Source organism: Oncorhynchus gorbuscha, unplaced genomic scaffold (genome assembly GCF_021184085.1).
Source record: "Oncorhynchus gorbuscha isolate QuinsamMale2020 ecotype Even-year unplaced genomic scaffold, OgorEven_v1.0 Un_scaffold_3942, whole genome shotgun sequence".
Lineage (NCBI taxonomy): Eukaryota > Metazoa > Chordata > Actinopteri > Salmoniformes > Salmonidae > Oncorhynchus > Oncorhynchus gorbuscha.
The window spans coordinates 7,782-25,000 of NW_025748076.1; the positions used below are offsets into that span (position 1 = coordinate 7,782).

General features: G+C 41.4%; 1 protein-coding gene across 1 annotated transcript in view; it reads right to left on the reverse strand.

Moving 5' to 3' along the window:
• Positions 1-2,291: 2,291 nt before the first annotated feature.
• The window catches only part of LOC124028274 (tyrosine-protein kinase SYK-like), a 26,753-nt gene continuing 11,825 nt past the window's right edge, over positions 2,292-17,219 (reverse strand). The window contains 8 exon segments of the mRNA XM_046340380.1: positions 2,292-2,917; positions 4,839-4,951; positions 5,860-6,000; positions 7,139-7,328; positions 9,571-9,780; positions 11,695-11,854; positions 12,027-12,108; positions 14,557-14,628. Of these exon segments, the coding sequence (XP_046196336.1) occupies positions 2,842-2,917; positions 4,839-4,951; positions 5,860-6,000; positions 7,139-7,328; positions 9,571-9,780; positions 11,695-11,854; positions 12,027-12,108; positions 14,557-14,628 (1,044 nt within the window). The 3' untranslated portion in view covers positions 2,292-2,841.

The window sequence follows — 17,219 nt, forward strand, 5'->3', positions numbered from 1 at the left end:
GTACTGAACATAGTGCCATAGTACTGAACATAGTGCCATAGTGCTGAAAATCCTGCAACTAATGATGTCCAGCCGCTCGACATCCTGCCCACTCAACCCCATCATCACTTCCCTTCTCTAGATGATCACGTCCCTCATCAACTCATCCCTGACCCCTGACTGCATACTTCAAAAAGTCGCTCCCCTCCTCAACAAACGAACACTCGACCCCTCTGATTCCAACTACAGATCAGTATCTCTTCTTTCTTCTCTTTCCAAAACACTTGAAAATGCTGTTTCTGACCACCGCTCTCTCTATCTCTCACTTGACACTAACCAGTCATGCTTCAAGACGGGTCACTCAACTGAGGCTGCTCTTCTCTGTGTCACAGATGATCCCCGCACTGCCAATGCTGACTCTCTCTCCTCTTCTCATCCTCCTATTTCTATCCACTGCCGTTAACCATCAGCTCCTCCTCTCCACCCTCTCAGGGCTGGGTGTCGAAGGCTCTATCAGCTCCTCCTCTCCACCCTCTCAGGGCTGGTTGTCTAAGGATCTATCAGCTCCTCCTCTCCACCCTCTCAGGGCTAGGTGTCTAAGGCTCTATCAGCTCCTCCTCTCCATCCTCTCAGGGCTGGGTGTCTAAGGCTCTATCTGCTCCTCCTCTCCACCATCTCAGGGCTGGGTGTCTAAGGATCTGCACACTCTTGGATTGCATCTTACCTGGCAGGCCGCTCCTTCCAGGTGACTTGGAGAGGATCTGTGTCTGCACCACGTGCTCTCACTACTGGTGTCCCCCAGGGCATGGTTCTTGGCCCTCTCCCTTTTCTCCATCATATCCTCACACGGTCTCTCCTATCGTTGCTATGCAGTTGACACTCAACTACTTTTGTCATTCCCCCTTCTGACACCCAGGTGGCGACACGCATCTCTGCGTGCCTGCCAGATATCTCAGATTGATGTCGGCCCACTAATTCAATCTCAAGCTCAACAACATGGAGCTGCTCTGACTCCCGGGGAAGGCCTGCCCGCTCCAACACCTCTCCATCACGGTTGACAACTCCACTGTGTCCCCTTCACAGAGTGCAAAGGACCTTGGCGTGACCCTGGACAATACCCTATTGTTCTCTGCAAAAACAATGACTCGCTTCTGCAGGTTCATTCTGTGCAACATTTGTAGAGTACAACCTTTCCTCACGCAGGGAGAGGCGCAGGTCTTAATCCAGGCACTTGTCATATCCCGTCTGGACTACTGCCGCTAGATGGTGCTGTGACGTCAGTGGTGGGCGTTAGTGGGATCGTGAGATCAGGAGTAACTTAAATAAGATATCTGTTGTACCCCCCCCAAATACAAATAAAATGCATTTGTCTTTTCCTACTAGCACTGACTTCTTTATTGAGGAAAATGTACTTACTTCGACTGTGATATGTAGTTGTCTCACCTCGCTATCTTAAGATGAAGACACTAACTGTAAATCGCTCTGGATAAGAGCGTCTGCTAAATGACTTACATGTAAATGTAATGTGTTGTTAGCATAGCTATGCTTTAGCCATCAAAAGGGGTTTAAACCCACTCAGCTGAACTCACTCCTGTGTGGACAGAGCAGTCAGGTTTAACCTAACACATGTTAAGCCAACAAAGTTCCCCGTTTTAGTGGAATCGTTCTTAAACCGTAGCTAAGGTAAGTGACAAACGTGCAATAGAGCCTCTATTTCTATGACGGCTGATGTACAGTAAAACTCCAGCCTACATGTTGCAGGTGGTCCCATAACACCATTCTACAGTACATGACAATATATTTTAAGATTTCAATTGCCGTGTATGAAACACAAAAATTAATAGAGCAGTGCTTTTTTATTTTGTTCAGTCGGTGATGTTGAACGTTCTCCTCGGTTCTATTTCTTGTCAAATCAATTCAAAGACAGTGAGACAGTCTAAAATAATTGTATTGATTCATTTTTGTTGTTGTTGTTGCACTAAATTACAATTCTCATCAGTGAATGTATTTAACCATAATGTAATCATTTACATGTAATCACATATATCTTCGCCCGTTGGATTATACAACATGTGCCAGGTATGAGGAAAACAGAACATAACATCCTGAGGAAAATGTGGAAGCATTTTGATACATAACTCCAGAAGAATCATAAAATCTTTTCTTTTTTTTTTTAAATGTCAAAAAAGAGAAGTAGAAAAGTAATGATAAAATAAATAAAATCACCTGGAGCCATTTTATTGTACATTAACCAGAACAAAAACATCTTCAAAGCTCTTTTATGTCCTGGCACCCAAATTGTGGAAACCAGCTTCCCTGAAGCTAGGACAGCAAGAGTCCCTGCCCAACTTCCCAAAAACCCTACCTCTTCAAAGAGTACCTTAAATAATCCCACAACATCCCTCCTCCCACTCCCCACAATAGCTTATTCCCCCTTACAAGCTCTGACTTTACTGATAGCTACTTTATTGAGGAAAAATGTACTTACTATGACTGTGATGTGTGGTTGTCCCACCTAGCTATCTCAAGATGAACGCACTAAATGTAAGTCGCTCTGATAAGAACGTCTGCTAAATGACTAAAATATTAATGTGTGTTTCAATCAAGTGATTTTAAATATATTTTTCTTCATTTTCCAACATTGTTTAAAACTGATATTTGTAATCGATTTACAATATGTTCAATCTTTAAATCTATACTAATCAGGTTTCTTGGTTTTAATAACACTTTTTAATTGAGAGGAACTCCCAAGAAGCCACCGGTGCCAAGAGCAAAACACGCGCACCCAACAGCAGCAGTATCTCCTGAGGTCCAGAGTCAAATGCTCTTTACACTCCAGTGGTTGCTGATTGAGGTGACCGATCATTGTGACGATATGTCATAGTAGTAATCCCTCAGTCTGGGCTCAACAACCGCAAATCCAGGCCTTTCATCCGCCCTGTAGGAGATAAACAAACGATAAGTGCACAGTATAGTGTACTATACCAGAGCTATAGCATCAACAAGATGCCAGATAAGCAACAATAATATCCAGATAGTCATATCCACTTTTGCCTCAGAACAGTGGTGTAAATTACTTATATAATAATATAAATAATATAAATACTTTAAAATACTACTTAAGTCGTTTTTTTTGGTATCTGTACTTTACTATTTATATTTTTGACAACTTTTACTTTTACTCCACTACATTCTTAAATAAAATAATGTACTTTTTACTCCATACACTTTCCCTGACACCTAAAAGTACTCGTTACATTTAGAATGCTCAAGCAGGACAGAATTATGGCACCTGTCAATATAACACTTTGTTATCCCTACTGTCTCTGATCTGGCAGACTCACTAAACACAAATACTGCCTCTGATCTGGCAGACTCAATAAACAAAAATACTGTCTCTGATCTGGCAGACTCACTAAACACAAATACTGTCTCTGATCTGGCAGACTCACTAAACACAAATACTGTCTCTGATCTGGCAGACTCACTAAACACAAATACTGCTTCTGATCTGGCAGACTCACTAAACACAAATACTGTCTCTGATCTGGCAGACTCACTAAACACAAATACTGCCTCTGATCTGGCAGACTCAATAAACAAAAATACTGTCTCTGATCTGGCAGACTCACTAAACACAAATACTGTCTCTGATCTGGCAGACTCACTAAACACAAATACTGTCTCTGATCTGGCAGACTCACTAAACACAAATACTGTCTCTGATCTGGCAGACTCACTAAACACAAATACTGTGTCTGATCTGGCAGACTCAATAAACAAAAATACTGTGTCTGTAAATGATGTCTGAGTGTTGGAGTGTCTCTCTCTGTCAGACTCACTAAACACAAAACTGTCTCTGATCTGGCAGACTCACTAAACACAAATACTGTCTCTGATCTGGCAGACTCACTAAACACAAATACTGTCTCTGATCTGGCAGACTCACTAAACACAAATACTGTCTCTGATCTGGCAGACTCACTAAACACAAATACTGCTTCTGATCTGGCAGACTCACTAAACACAAATACTGCTTCTGATCTGGCAGACTCACTAAACACAAATACTGTCTCTGATCTGGCAGACTCACTAAACACAAATACTGTGTCTGATCTGGCAGACTCACTAAACACAAATACTGTCTCTGATCTGGCAGACTCACTAAACACAAATACTGTGTCTGTAAATGATGTCTGAGTGTTGGAGTTTGCCTCTCTCTGTCAGACTCACTAAACACAAAAACTGTCTCTGATCTGGCAGACTCACTAAACACAAATACTGTGTTTGTAAATTATGTCTGAGTGTTGGAGTGTGCCTCTCTCTGTCAGTAATTAACAATAATACACAAATTGTGCGATTTGCTTAATATAAGGAATTTGATGTATAGCCTTTACTTTTACTTTGTTTTTTTTAAAGTACTTTTTCTACCACTGTAATTACGTACAATTAAAACCAGATACTTTTAGACTTTTACTCAAGTAGTATTTTACTGGGTGACTTTCAATTTTATTTGAGTCACTTTCTGTTAAGGTATCTTTACTTTTACTCAAGTAGGACAATTGAGTAGTTTTTCCCACTACTGCCTCAGAATACAATATTGCTTGTAAATTATGGGATAGCTCTGCTATCTCCCTTTCTCCATTGTCATACTGTATGGAAATTGTAACAAGGTTTTGGATTATATTTTCATTCTACAGTTTCTTCTAAAACCCTGTTCTAAGGTCAGTGTTAGATTTGACCTCCTAACTACTGAACCAGGGTTAGATATTATTCATACTCCTCATAGTTATAATTCCCTTCTGATTCCCGGGTAATCTGATTCTAGATCTGTAATTTGGGCTCCCATCCTCACTCACTTGTATGTCCAGCACTTCTTCATGAGGTCATACATCTCCGCGGGACAGTTGGGGGGGATGTCCATACGCTCACCATTCTCGATCATCTGGATCACCTCATTTCCTTTCATGCCCTGGGGGGCACAGAGGGTGACATAATGGTCCTTCTGTAGCTCAGTTGGTAGAGCATGGCGCTTGTAACGCCAGGGTAGTGGGTTCGATCCCCGGGACCACCCATACATAGAATGTATGCACACATGACTGTAAGTCGCTTGGATAAAAGCGTCTGCTAAATGGCATATATTATTTATATTATTATATTATAATTACACCATTCACACACTGATGGCATACCAGACAGAGGCAGTCCCAAATGGCACTCTATTCCCTACGTAGTGCACTATTTTTGACCAGGGCTATAGTTTAAAAAGTAGTGCACTACATAGTGAATAGGGTGCCATTTTGGAACACGTACACACGTGTTGCAACAGTGCTTTGACTGACGGCTACTACACGACAGGGGACTCAGACTATTAGATAAGCCTTCACTTAAGGTGTCATTATGTCAAATAAAGGCCAAAGGATGTGTTGTTAAGAACACCTTCCTAAGATTGAGTTGTATGTGTCTTGTATGGTGACGTAATGTGTCTTGTATGGTGACGTAATGTGTCTTGTATGGTGATGTAATGTGTCTTGTATGGTGATGTAATGAGTCTTGTATGGTGACGTAATGTGTCTTGTATGGTGATGTAATGTGTCTTGTATGGTGATGTAATGTGTCTTGTATGGTGAGGTAATGTGTCTTGTATGGTGAGGTAATGTGTCTTGTATGGTGAGGTAATGTATCTTGTATGGTGAGGTAATGTGTCTTGTATGGTGATGTAAGTGTGTCTGTAAGGTGTCTGCTAAATTACTTAAATGTAATGTAATGTAATGTATGGTGAGGTAATGTGTCTTGTATGGTGATGTAATGTGTCTTGTATGGTGATGTAATGTGTCTTGTATGGTGACGTAATGTGTCTTGTATGGTGACATACTGTACCTTGTATGGTTTCAACCCTAGCGTGTACGCCTCCCACATCAGGACCCCAAAGCTCCACACGTCACTCTTACAGGAGAACTTGAAATAGTTCATACACTCTGGGGCGTACCATTTCACTGGCCACTTCCCATGGCCTTTTGCCTAGAGAGCAGGGTCCAATCAAACATCAGGGAATGGATTAATCCTAACCCTAGAGAGCAGGGTCCAATCAAACATCAGGGAATGGATTAATCCTAACCCTAGAGAGCAGGGTCCAATCAAACATCAGGGAATGGATTAATCCTAACCCTAGAGAGCAGGGTCCAATCAAACATCAGGGAATGGATTAATCCTAACCCTAGAGAGCAGGGTCCAATCAAACATCAGGGAATGGATTAATCCTAACCCTAGAGAGCAGAGTCCAATCAAACATCAGGGAATGGATTAATCCTAACCCTAGAGAGCATAGTCCAATCAAACATCAGGGAATGGATTAATCCTAACCCTAGAGTGCAGGGTCCAATCAAACATCAGGGAATGGATTAATCCTAACCCTAGAGAGCATAGTCCAATCAAACATCAGGGAATGGATTAATCCTAACCCTAGAGAGCAGGGTCCAATCAAACATCAGGGAATGGATTAATCCTAACCCTAGAGGGTCCAATCAAACATCAGGGAATGGATTAATCCTAACCCTAGAGAGCAGAGTCCAATCAAACATCAGGGAATGGATTAATCCTAACCCTAGAGAGCAGAGTCCAATCAAACATCAGGGAATGGATTAATCCTAACCCTAGAGAGCAGGGTCCAATCAAACATCAGGGAAAGGATTTCCGTTTTCCCTTCCCCAACTCTGGCAGTCCTAGCTAAATACTTGAGAAATTGCTCTTTGCTAAGAAGCTATTTTTGTTTGTTTTTATTCAAAATTGTCAAAAAATAATCACAGTAAGGTAACTACTTGTTACTCAGAAATTATTTTATATTGAAATTACTGTAGAACTGTTCACCCTACTGTCATTGTGGACAGTCTCTCTTGAAAAATGCTTTTATCTGGATCAATAAAGGTTCGATAGAGTTTTCCTAGAGTATACTAAGGTCAAAATTCAGTTGATGTACTAATAATTTCCTCTTTTAGGATAACTTTTTAGGAGTTGCAAACTCCTTTCATACTGTATTTGATCGAACTGACAGGACAATTAGAAGTAAAACAGCGGGGATAGACTTTAGAAGATGAGGCACAGACAATTTGAACTTCGCCAGGGGTAAGGGCACGACAATAATTATATCCGAATTGAATACCTTATAGTAGTTCTCCTCCTCTGTGAGAGCCTTGGACAGACCAAAGTCGCTGATCTTGGCATAGTGCTGGGTGACCAGGAGCACGTTCCTGGCCGCAAGGTCCCTGTGCACAAAGTTGTGCTCCTCCAGGTACTTCATGCCCATAGAAACCTGGTGCACCAGCTCTGTGATGTTCTTAATGGAGATCTGTCTGTGGACAGGATCAATGGCTGTAAGTGACACTGAACACTGAATTATACTGTATCTCAGGTGTAAAACTACAGTTATCAAGGACCGAGTGTCTGCAGGTTTTCGCTCCTCCCTTCTACTTGATTGATTAATTAAGGTCCCTAATTAAGCTCCCCTCACCTGGTTGTCTAGGTCTTAATTGATGAGTTAGGAACTCCCTTACCTGGTTGTCTAGGTCTCAATTGATGAGTTAGGAACTTCCCTCACCTGGTTGTCTAGGTCTTAATTGATGAGTTAGGAACTCCCTCACCTGGTTGTCTAGGTCTTAATTGATGAGTTAGGAACTCCCCTCACCTGGTTGTCTAGGTCTTAATTGATGAGTTAGGAACTCCCCTCACCTGGTTGTCTAGGTCTTAATTGATGAGTTAGGAACTCCCCTCACCTGGTTGTCTAGGTCTTAAATGATGAGTTAGGAACTCCCCTCACCTGGTTGTCTAGGTCTTAATTGATGAGTTAGGAACTCCCTCACCTGGTTGTCTAGGTCTTAATTGATGAGTTAGGAACTCCCCTCACCTGGTTGTCTAGGTCTCAATTGATGAGTTAGGAACTTCCCTCACCTGGTTGTCTAGGTCTTAATTGATGAGTTAGGAACTCCCCTCACCTGGTTGTCTAGGTCTCAATTGATGAGTTAGTAACTCCCCTCACCTGGTTCTCTAGGTCTTAATTGATGAGTTAGGAACTCCCCTCACCTGGTTGTCTAGGTCTTGATGAGTTGATGAGTTGAGTTAGGAACTCACCTCACCTGGTTGTCTAGGTCTCAATTGATGAGTTAGGATCTCCCTCACCTGGTTGTCTAGGTCTTAATTGATGAGTTAGGAACTCCCTCACCTGGTTGTCTAGGTCTTAAATGATGAGTTAGGAACTCCCCTCACCTGGTTGTCTAGGTCTTAATTGATGAGTTAGGAACTCCCCTCACCTGGTTGTCTAGGTCTTAATTGATGAGTTAGGAACTCCCCTCACCTGGTTGTCTAGGTCTCAATTGATGAGTTAGGAACTTCCCTCACCTGGTTGTCTAGGTCTTAATTGATGAGTTAGGAACTCCCCTCACCTGGTTGTCTAGGTCTCAATTGATGAGTTAGTAACTCCCCTCACCTGGTTCTCTAGGTCTTAATTGATGAGTTAGGAACTCCCCTCACCTGGTTGTCTAGGTCTTAATTGATGAGTTAGGAACTCACCTCACCTGGTTGTCTAGGTCTCAATTGATGAGTTAGGATCTCCCCTCACCTGGTTGTCTAGGTCTTAATTGATGAGTTAGGAACTCCCCTCACCTGGTTGTCTAGGTCTCAATTGATGAGTTGGGAACTCCTCTCACCTGGTTGTCTAGGTCTTAATTGATGAGTTAGGAACTCCCCTCACCTGGTTGTCTAGGTCTTAATTGATGAGTTAGGAACTCCCCTCACCTGGTTGTCTAGGTCTTAATTGATGAGTTAAGAACTCCCCTCACCTGGTTGTCTAGGTCTCAGTTGATGAGTTAGGAACTCCCCTCACCTGGTTGTCTAGGTCTTAATTGATGAGTTCGAAACTCCCTTCACCTGGTTGTCTAGGTCTCAGTTGATGAGTTAGGAACTCCCCCCACCTGGTTGTCTAGGTCTCAATTGATGAGTTGGGAACTCCTCTCACCTGGTTGTCTAGGTCTTAATTGATGAGTTAGGAACTCCCCTCACCTGGTTGTCTAGGTCTTAAATGATGAGTTCGAAACTCCCTTCACCTGGTTGTCTAGGTCTTAATTAATGAGTTAGGAACTCCCCTCACCTGGTTGTCTAGGACTTAATTGGACACAAATTGAAATGAAAAAAAACAAAAACCAGCCGACACTAGGACCTACATGGAATGAGTTTGACGCCTCTGCTTGTAGCTCTAAGATTATGATTTTGGGTTTTGGGTTCTAAGGGATAGAGTCCTGTGGCCCATTGTGACATAGCTACGTGGCTCTGCAACCCCCGTCTGCAGGGGTTGAACAGCCTGACCGCGCAACTCCCGAAAATTCTGCGTAGGCGGCTGCCATTCAACTACTTAAATGTGATGATGGATAAATAGCTTGAACCGCGTTGAGAACTCGAAAAGTATGAATGCCAACAGACAAATATTCTAGAAAAATTTGGTTTGGATGTTTTAAAACGTAGGTTTGGAATTTGGCCTTACACCATAATTGTCAGACTGATGGTGCAGTAGTACCGAAGAGTGAGACTGACTGGGGAACTTACTTGTGCCTCTGGAGGTACTTGTGGAGCGGCCCCAGTTCGGCCAGCTCCATGACCAGCATGAGGCTCTCGGCCTCGCAGATGCCGATCATGCGGACGATGTAGGGGTTGTCCAGCTGCTGCATGACGTTGGCTTCCCGCAGCATCTCCTCCTTCACTGCTGGGTTGTTGTCGTCATTCTTCAGGATCTTCACTGCCACCGGCTTCTCTGTCCTGGGGAGATGGAGAGATGAAGTCACCGCTTAGTGGAAAGCTAATGGCCAGCATATTTTTTTAATGATGTTGACGAGATGTTTTTCAGACTGTGCATTGTGCACTTTACTTACCTTCTATGTAACTTTGTACTATTGTTGCTGCTAATGTTGATAATTAGTATTGGTATATTTACAGTATTTTGATGGCTGCCATGCCTGAAGCACTAGCATTGTATGTAGTAAATTTGTGTGTAATATCTCAGTATCATTGTGATTCATGTGTATTTTTAAACATGTTTTTTTACATCTCATGTGCTCCTTGATGCAAAACCTATTTCCCTCTGGGATAAATAAAGTTGAAACTTGAATTTGAAGCTAGCTACTTTATAGCTAACTGAAATGCTAGCTGTTACATACAAGTTTAGCAGTTATAGTTTTTTTCTTCTTTTCTTTAACTTTATTTTGACAGGGAGGGATGCTATTAGGTGACATCAATAATTTCAGGTTATTTCCCCAATGTGTGAGGCTAGCTAGTTGTCTGACCTCTGCTGCAGCATCCTTGCTAGCAGTGTTGTAGGCCAGTCTACAGTCGTTCCCAAGACCAAAAATGTTGTGTCTCGGTCTTGTCTTGGTGTCAGATACATTTTTACCTGGTCTTAACTCAGCCTCAGACAATGAGGACTCATTATTTTCCGAGACCAGCCAAAACCAGAGTCAGTCAGAGCATAAAATCGCTTCGCCTGGCCAAATACCCACATTCCTTTGATGACAAATTAATATCATATTGCCTATGAAACCTTGGCTTCCTGTTTTACTGGTAACATTACTGTCATTTTCTTTCATTGAAAGCATGGAGGAGGAGGTGTGATGGTGTGGGGGTGCTTTGCTGGTGACACTGTCTGTGATTTATTTAGAATTCAAGGCACACTTAACCAGCATGGATACCACAGCACCATCCCTTCTGATTTGGGCTTAGTGGGACTATCATTTGTTTTTCGACAGGACAATGACCCAACACACCTCCAGGCTGTGTAAGAGCTATTTGACCAATAAGGAGAGTGATGGAGAGCTGCATCAGATGATCTGGCCTCCACAATCACCCGAACTCAACCCAATTGAGATGGTTTGGGATGAGTTGGACCGCAAAGTGAAGGAAAAGCAACCAACAAGTACTCAGCATATGTGGGAACTCCTTCAAGTCTATTGGAAAAACATTCCAGGTGAAGCTGGTTGAGAGAATGCCAAATGTGTGAAAAGCTGTCATCAAGGCAAAGGGTGGCTACTTTGAAGAATCTCAAATATAAAATATATTTTGATTGGTTACTGCATGATTCAATATATGTTATTTCATAGTTTTGATGTCTTCACTATTTTTCTACAATATAGAAAAATAAAGAAAAACCCTTGAATGAGAAGTGCGTCTAAAACTTTGACTGTATATACTGTATATACTATATATATATATATATATATATATATATATATATATATATATATATATATATTTTAAATCTATTAAACCTGTTTGTGTTAGTGATAACTATTTATGTAATTGCCCTCATCATACATCTATTTCACCATTCTTAATGTCAAAAGAATACATATGTTGTTCTGAAATATGAACACAGAAAAACGGGTCATTTTAAACTCTTATTAATGTTAAATTAGCTACCAGATGCTACTGCAGCGGAGGTCAGCTAACAGTATCTAGCTTAGCCTTATGCAGTTACATCACCTGCATGAAGACATGATATCATTATTGTCACTGAACTATGACGTCTGGTTTAATGGTATCGGCAGGCTGACAGCGGAAATATTATGAATAATAATCATATTAGGTTGTATTTTATTGGACTATCCCTTAAAAAATGGAAGAATATGAAATTGGAAACAGCAATTCATATTTTCCTTTTAAGCTGTGAAGGTTACGTACTTCCTCATGTTGTAGATGCCCTTCATGACAGTCCCAAAGTTCCCAGAGCCCAACTCTCCATCTTCCAGGAAGAGCTGTTTGCGGTCCACAGTGGAGGTCCTCAGCTCGTCTGGGTCAGCGTAAGGACTCTCGTACACCTCTGTGTCCATTGGCATGGACTCTGAGACAAGACACACACCCCATACAGTGTGATAACATCAATTTCGATTCAATTCAATTCAATACAACTTTGGGCTGCAGCAGTACATCAAAATATATATCTCACGAATACAAGAGTGGGCCACTCCAAACAGGATTTGTCTCAAAAGTCATGACCCCCTCCCATCACTCACCTTTGCTGACCATATTATTTGGAGCCCTGGTGTCATAAGGGTTGAGGTTATCTGTGGTTTTGCTGTGAGAGGCACCCCTGCCCTATTACAGGATACAATGAGAGAGGGGTCAAGGTACAAAGAATATGGATTGTACATAGATAATTTGGAGAGAGCACTGCCGGAATGTAACCTGAAATGGTTTGATTGGTTGGTTGATTGATTGACACACAGAAGCATAAACGACCCTTGACCTTCTCAAGCAGAACACCAATCTCTCCTTCATGGAACACTTATTACAGTGATCAAAATACACCACAGTTGATATGGTTGCCATTTGTGTGGTTTTTAAATGGGAGCTTCACATAGTATGGTATGCTGTGTGTCACCTTCAGAATACTTTGAATACCTTTTTTTGGTTGTGCATGAAAGACATGTTTTTTTTTCTCCAAATTCACACATCTCACTGTAGATGATGCCATCAGGTGATTGATTAAAGGTGAAAGGTGGGGTGGGTCACTGGAGATTACTATCGAGTAAAAAAAATTCTCTCATTTCAATGTGGTTTTCCAAATGGAATTAAACTCTTAATTCCAGTGTGTGTACTCTAAATTAGACATGTTTCTCCTAGTGACATCCTTACTCAAGTACTATGTTGTGAATGTGGAGAAAGGCTTACTACCGTCACAAAGTATTCTTAAGGTACATCGTATCACACGTTGCCTGGCGACTCAAACGGAATCCTTTCCGTTGCTCTATACCCGGGACCATCGTCAAAGTCGTTTGTGGTGACGTCAAAACGAGGGCTGTTGTACAAAACATAGTGTGACTGGATCACCTCTAACCAATCAGAGTATCAAAGCCAATGACGGAATTTCAAACAGCCGTCTTATTCACATGTGTCATGGCTCTGGCCCAACCCCATCGGTTTCTGGGACTAATCAGATTGGTTAGAACGTGTTTGCGTTCTAGAAATTGTTGGGGAGGTACTCAGGTCCAGACTAATTGCGGAGAAGAAACTAACGTCCGAGGACGTGGCATAGTGTTTGGCAGGAGCAAGGAGTTTGGGTAGCCAGGCTTGTTATATCAACGTAGGTCTACAATGTAGATATACAACTGAATGCTTTTTTTGTTGTTACATTGATTTGTGTCTTAGTGTGCGGAAACACTGCAATTACAAGGGAATCCATGAAGGAGAAGAGACTCTGCATCAACAACAACAAAGTAAATGGAATGAATGATTCACGCAGAAGGGAAAAGTGAAAACCAAGGGCAGATGTCAGGAACTTTAAACACATGCATTTGAAGGAGGGCTAGGGAACAAATGTAACCAAGAGCCAGCTCACTGACAATTTTGTCCCTTACCCCTGCTTTAAGGCATGGCATGCCTAAATTCGGAAGCGTTCATTAGCTTAACTACCACTTGAGAAATGTAATCCCATGGGACTGAACACCAAGAACTGAACTGGTTCACTTCCTCACAACTTTATCTCTATGGAAACAACATCCATTTTTTTTGCACTGATAAACAACTGTCTACACTACGGAGTACCTATGAGACTTTAATGTTTCCATAAGGGTTTTGTAATTACCCAACGTGTCCTCTAGGTGGCGTAAAAGTTCTAATCGACTGTAATGATGTCTGTTTGACTCAGGTCAGTCCTCAATTATTAAATGATAAAACAAAATTTAAATAGAGTAAAGATCCTTGGATAAAGGAAGATTGTATCACTTTATAAACTATGAATTTCCAAGAAACTATATGAAGTTCTTGTCAAGAAAGACAATTAATTCTCACAGTTGAAGAAACGATATGAAGTTCTTGTCAAGAAAGACAATTAATTCTCACAGTTGGAGATCATGATGAATAAACATGTTCATCAACCAGAAGTAATTCTACGAGTCAATTGAAATATTTAATTCACTTTAAAAATCACAAGTGTGACATTCCAAATGTTGTCTGAACATATTGCGTTGATGAGTAATTAGTTGATTTATTATCATGGGCCTTTCTCAAAATCAGGTAGCACAGTGATACTATATTAAAGGTACACTCACCAAGATGACATCAGTCACATTGGCAAGATGTTAGTTTGTAAGTAGTAAGACCTGTCGTGTATGATGACGTCAGTCATGCAGACTGTCTCTTTAAGGGCTCGATTAACTCCGTATCGCAGGAGTTCAGCGTTACAACGTTCACGGTAAACGTTGCATATGCCGGACTCAATAGGAAATCACCGCCTTTAGAATTAAAAATCTCCATAGCACAGAACTTCCACGATACGGATTTAATCAAGCCTGAGTCAGTCGGCTACATTCAATTGATTACATTTCTAAGGTCATCTCTTCACACTTTTAATTTCTTGGGGGAATGTGAGGGGGATATGAATGGAGGAAAGAGTGCAGGTAAGTTTCAGAGAGGGGTGTTAGTATGTAGCAATCCACACTTTAGCAAAAAAATCACACTTTTGAGTGTTAAGGGTTGGGGGATGCACGAGGCCTACTGTACCACTGTAGGGGTTAAGAGGGGGGAGGAGGTGTGTTAGGGCACCTTTTTTCGACCAGGTATGGGTATGGAGTAGGATTTGATTCTGGTGAGCATTCCACCTGCCGCCTCCAATAGCTAGAAACCACAGTTTCAGAGAGGGTCATGTTATTAAAGGGAAATGGTTATTTTGAAGTCTGTTTAGTTGAGGGGGAAAATGTTAGCTCACATATTCTGAACAAAAGGTGCAATGCTGAAACACTTTTTTCCCTCATCGGAAAGCTCTGCAATCAATGCATTCTTTTCTTTCTTCTCCATTTTCCATGTATTCCTGTAACATTTGACCGTTTAACGGCTGGGTTGGAATTCAATCAAATCTGCAAAGTTTGCACTGTGTGGGGGAAAAGCATTTTTACTGTTTCACATTCAAGGTCATTTTTAAGTAATGTTATAATTTATAATGTTAATTTATACAGTGTTTACTGGGTGAAACCAAACGAAACTCATTAAGATTTTTTTTTTACGTGAAAATGTTCTCATGTAAGGAAAAAGACATGGATGATTATTTACCCAGATAACACTTCCTTCTGGGGATTATGGGCTGTTTAAAGATAAACCGAACCAGAGATTACAGTTTCTCATGGCCCGTAGACTACATTCAGGGTAAGAAAAACATCTAACATCAAGTTGTAAAACACTGAACTTTCCCTTTTAATAAAGTATTTCACAAAGATGAGGGAAGGTAAGCATTTGGGGAATTCCTTCTCAGTACTTCATCATGAAGTACATTACAGTGCGAACATGATAATGCGTAAACATGATTGATAGGATGTGTGCTTGTTTGATAAAGTAAATAATAATAAATAATATATGCCATTTAGCAGACGCTTTTATCCAAAGCGACTTACAGTCATGTGTGCATACATTCTACGTATGGTAAAGGGCAATAAAGTTTGAAAAAAAAATCAACACATTCTGTATTATTGGAGACGAGACCAAACACCAGATTGATTGACGCATGAAGAAAGCTCATAGGCTTGTCTTCAGAAACTATTCTCACCCCTTGACTTTTTCCACATTGTGTTGTGTTACAGCCTGAATTTTCAATTGATTGAACTGAGTGGCCTAGTTACAGTTTTGGCTTAAATCAGCTTGAAAATCTATGGCAAGTCTTGCATATGGCTGTCTAGCAATGATCAACCAACTCTTCAAACAGGGCTTGAGGAATGTTTTCAAGAATAATGGGCAAATATTGCACAATCCAGGTGTGCAAAGCTCTTAAAGACTTACCCAGAAAGACACACAGCTCTTAGAGACTTACCCAGAAAGACACACAGCTCTTAGAGACTTACCCAGAAAGACACACAGCTCTTAGAGACTTACCCAGAAAGACACACAGCTCTTAGAGACTTACCCAGAAAGACACACAGCTCTTAGATACTTACCCAGAAAGACACACAGCTCTTAAAGACTTACCCAGAAAGACACACAGCTCTTAATATAATATAATATTAAGACTTACCCAGAAAGACACACAGCTCTTAGAGACTTACCCAGAAAGACACACAGCTCTTAAAGACTTACCCAGAAAGACACACAGCTCTTAGAGACTTACCCAGAAAGACACACAGCTCTTAAAGACTTACCCAGAAAGACACACAGCCCTTAGAGACTTACCCAGAAAGACACACAGCTCTTAGAGACTTACCCAGAAAGACTCACAGCTCTTAGAGACTTACCCAGAAAGACACACAGCTCTTAGAGACTTACCCAGAAAGACACACAGCTCTTAGAGACTTACCCAGAAAGACACACAGCTCTAAAAGACTTACCCAGAAAGACTCACAGCTCTTAAACACTTACCCAGAAAGACAAAACAGCTCTTACAGACTTACCCAGAAAGACACACAGCTCTTAAAGACTTACCCAGAAAGACACACAGCTCTTAGAGACTTACCCAGAAAGACACACAGCTCTTAGAGACTTACCCAGAAAGACACACAGCTCTTAGAGACTTACCCAGAAAGACACACAGCTCTTAGAGACTTACCCAGAAAGACACACAGCTCTAAAAGACTTACCCAGAAAGACACACAGCTCTTAGAGACTTACCCAGAAAGACACACAGCTCTTAGAGACTTACCCAGAAAGACACACAGCTCTTAAAGACTTACCCAGAAAGACACACAGCTCTTAAAGACTTACCCAGAAAGACACACAGCTCTTAGAGACTTACCCAGAAAGACACACAGCTCTTAGAGACTTACCCAGAAAGACTCACAGCTCTTAGAGACTTACCCAGAAAGACACACAGCTCTTAGAGACTTACCCAGAAAGACACACAGCTCTTAGAGACTTACCCAGAAAGACACACAGCTCTAAAAGACTTACCCAGAAAGACTCACAGCTCTTAAAGACTTACCCAGAAAGAGAAAACAGCTCTTACAGACTTACCCAGAAAGACACACAGCTCTTAAAGACTTACCCAGAAAGACACACAGCTCTTAGAGACTTACCCAGAAAGACACACAGCTCTTAAAGACTTACCCAGAAAGACACACAGCTCTTAGAGACTTACCCAGAAAGACACAAAGCTCTTAGAGACTTACCCAGAAAGACACACAGCTCTTAGAGACTTACCCAGAAAGACACACAGCTCTTAGAGACTTAACCAGAAAGACACACAGCTCTTAGAGACTTACCCAGAAAGACACACAGCTCTAAAAGAC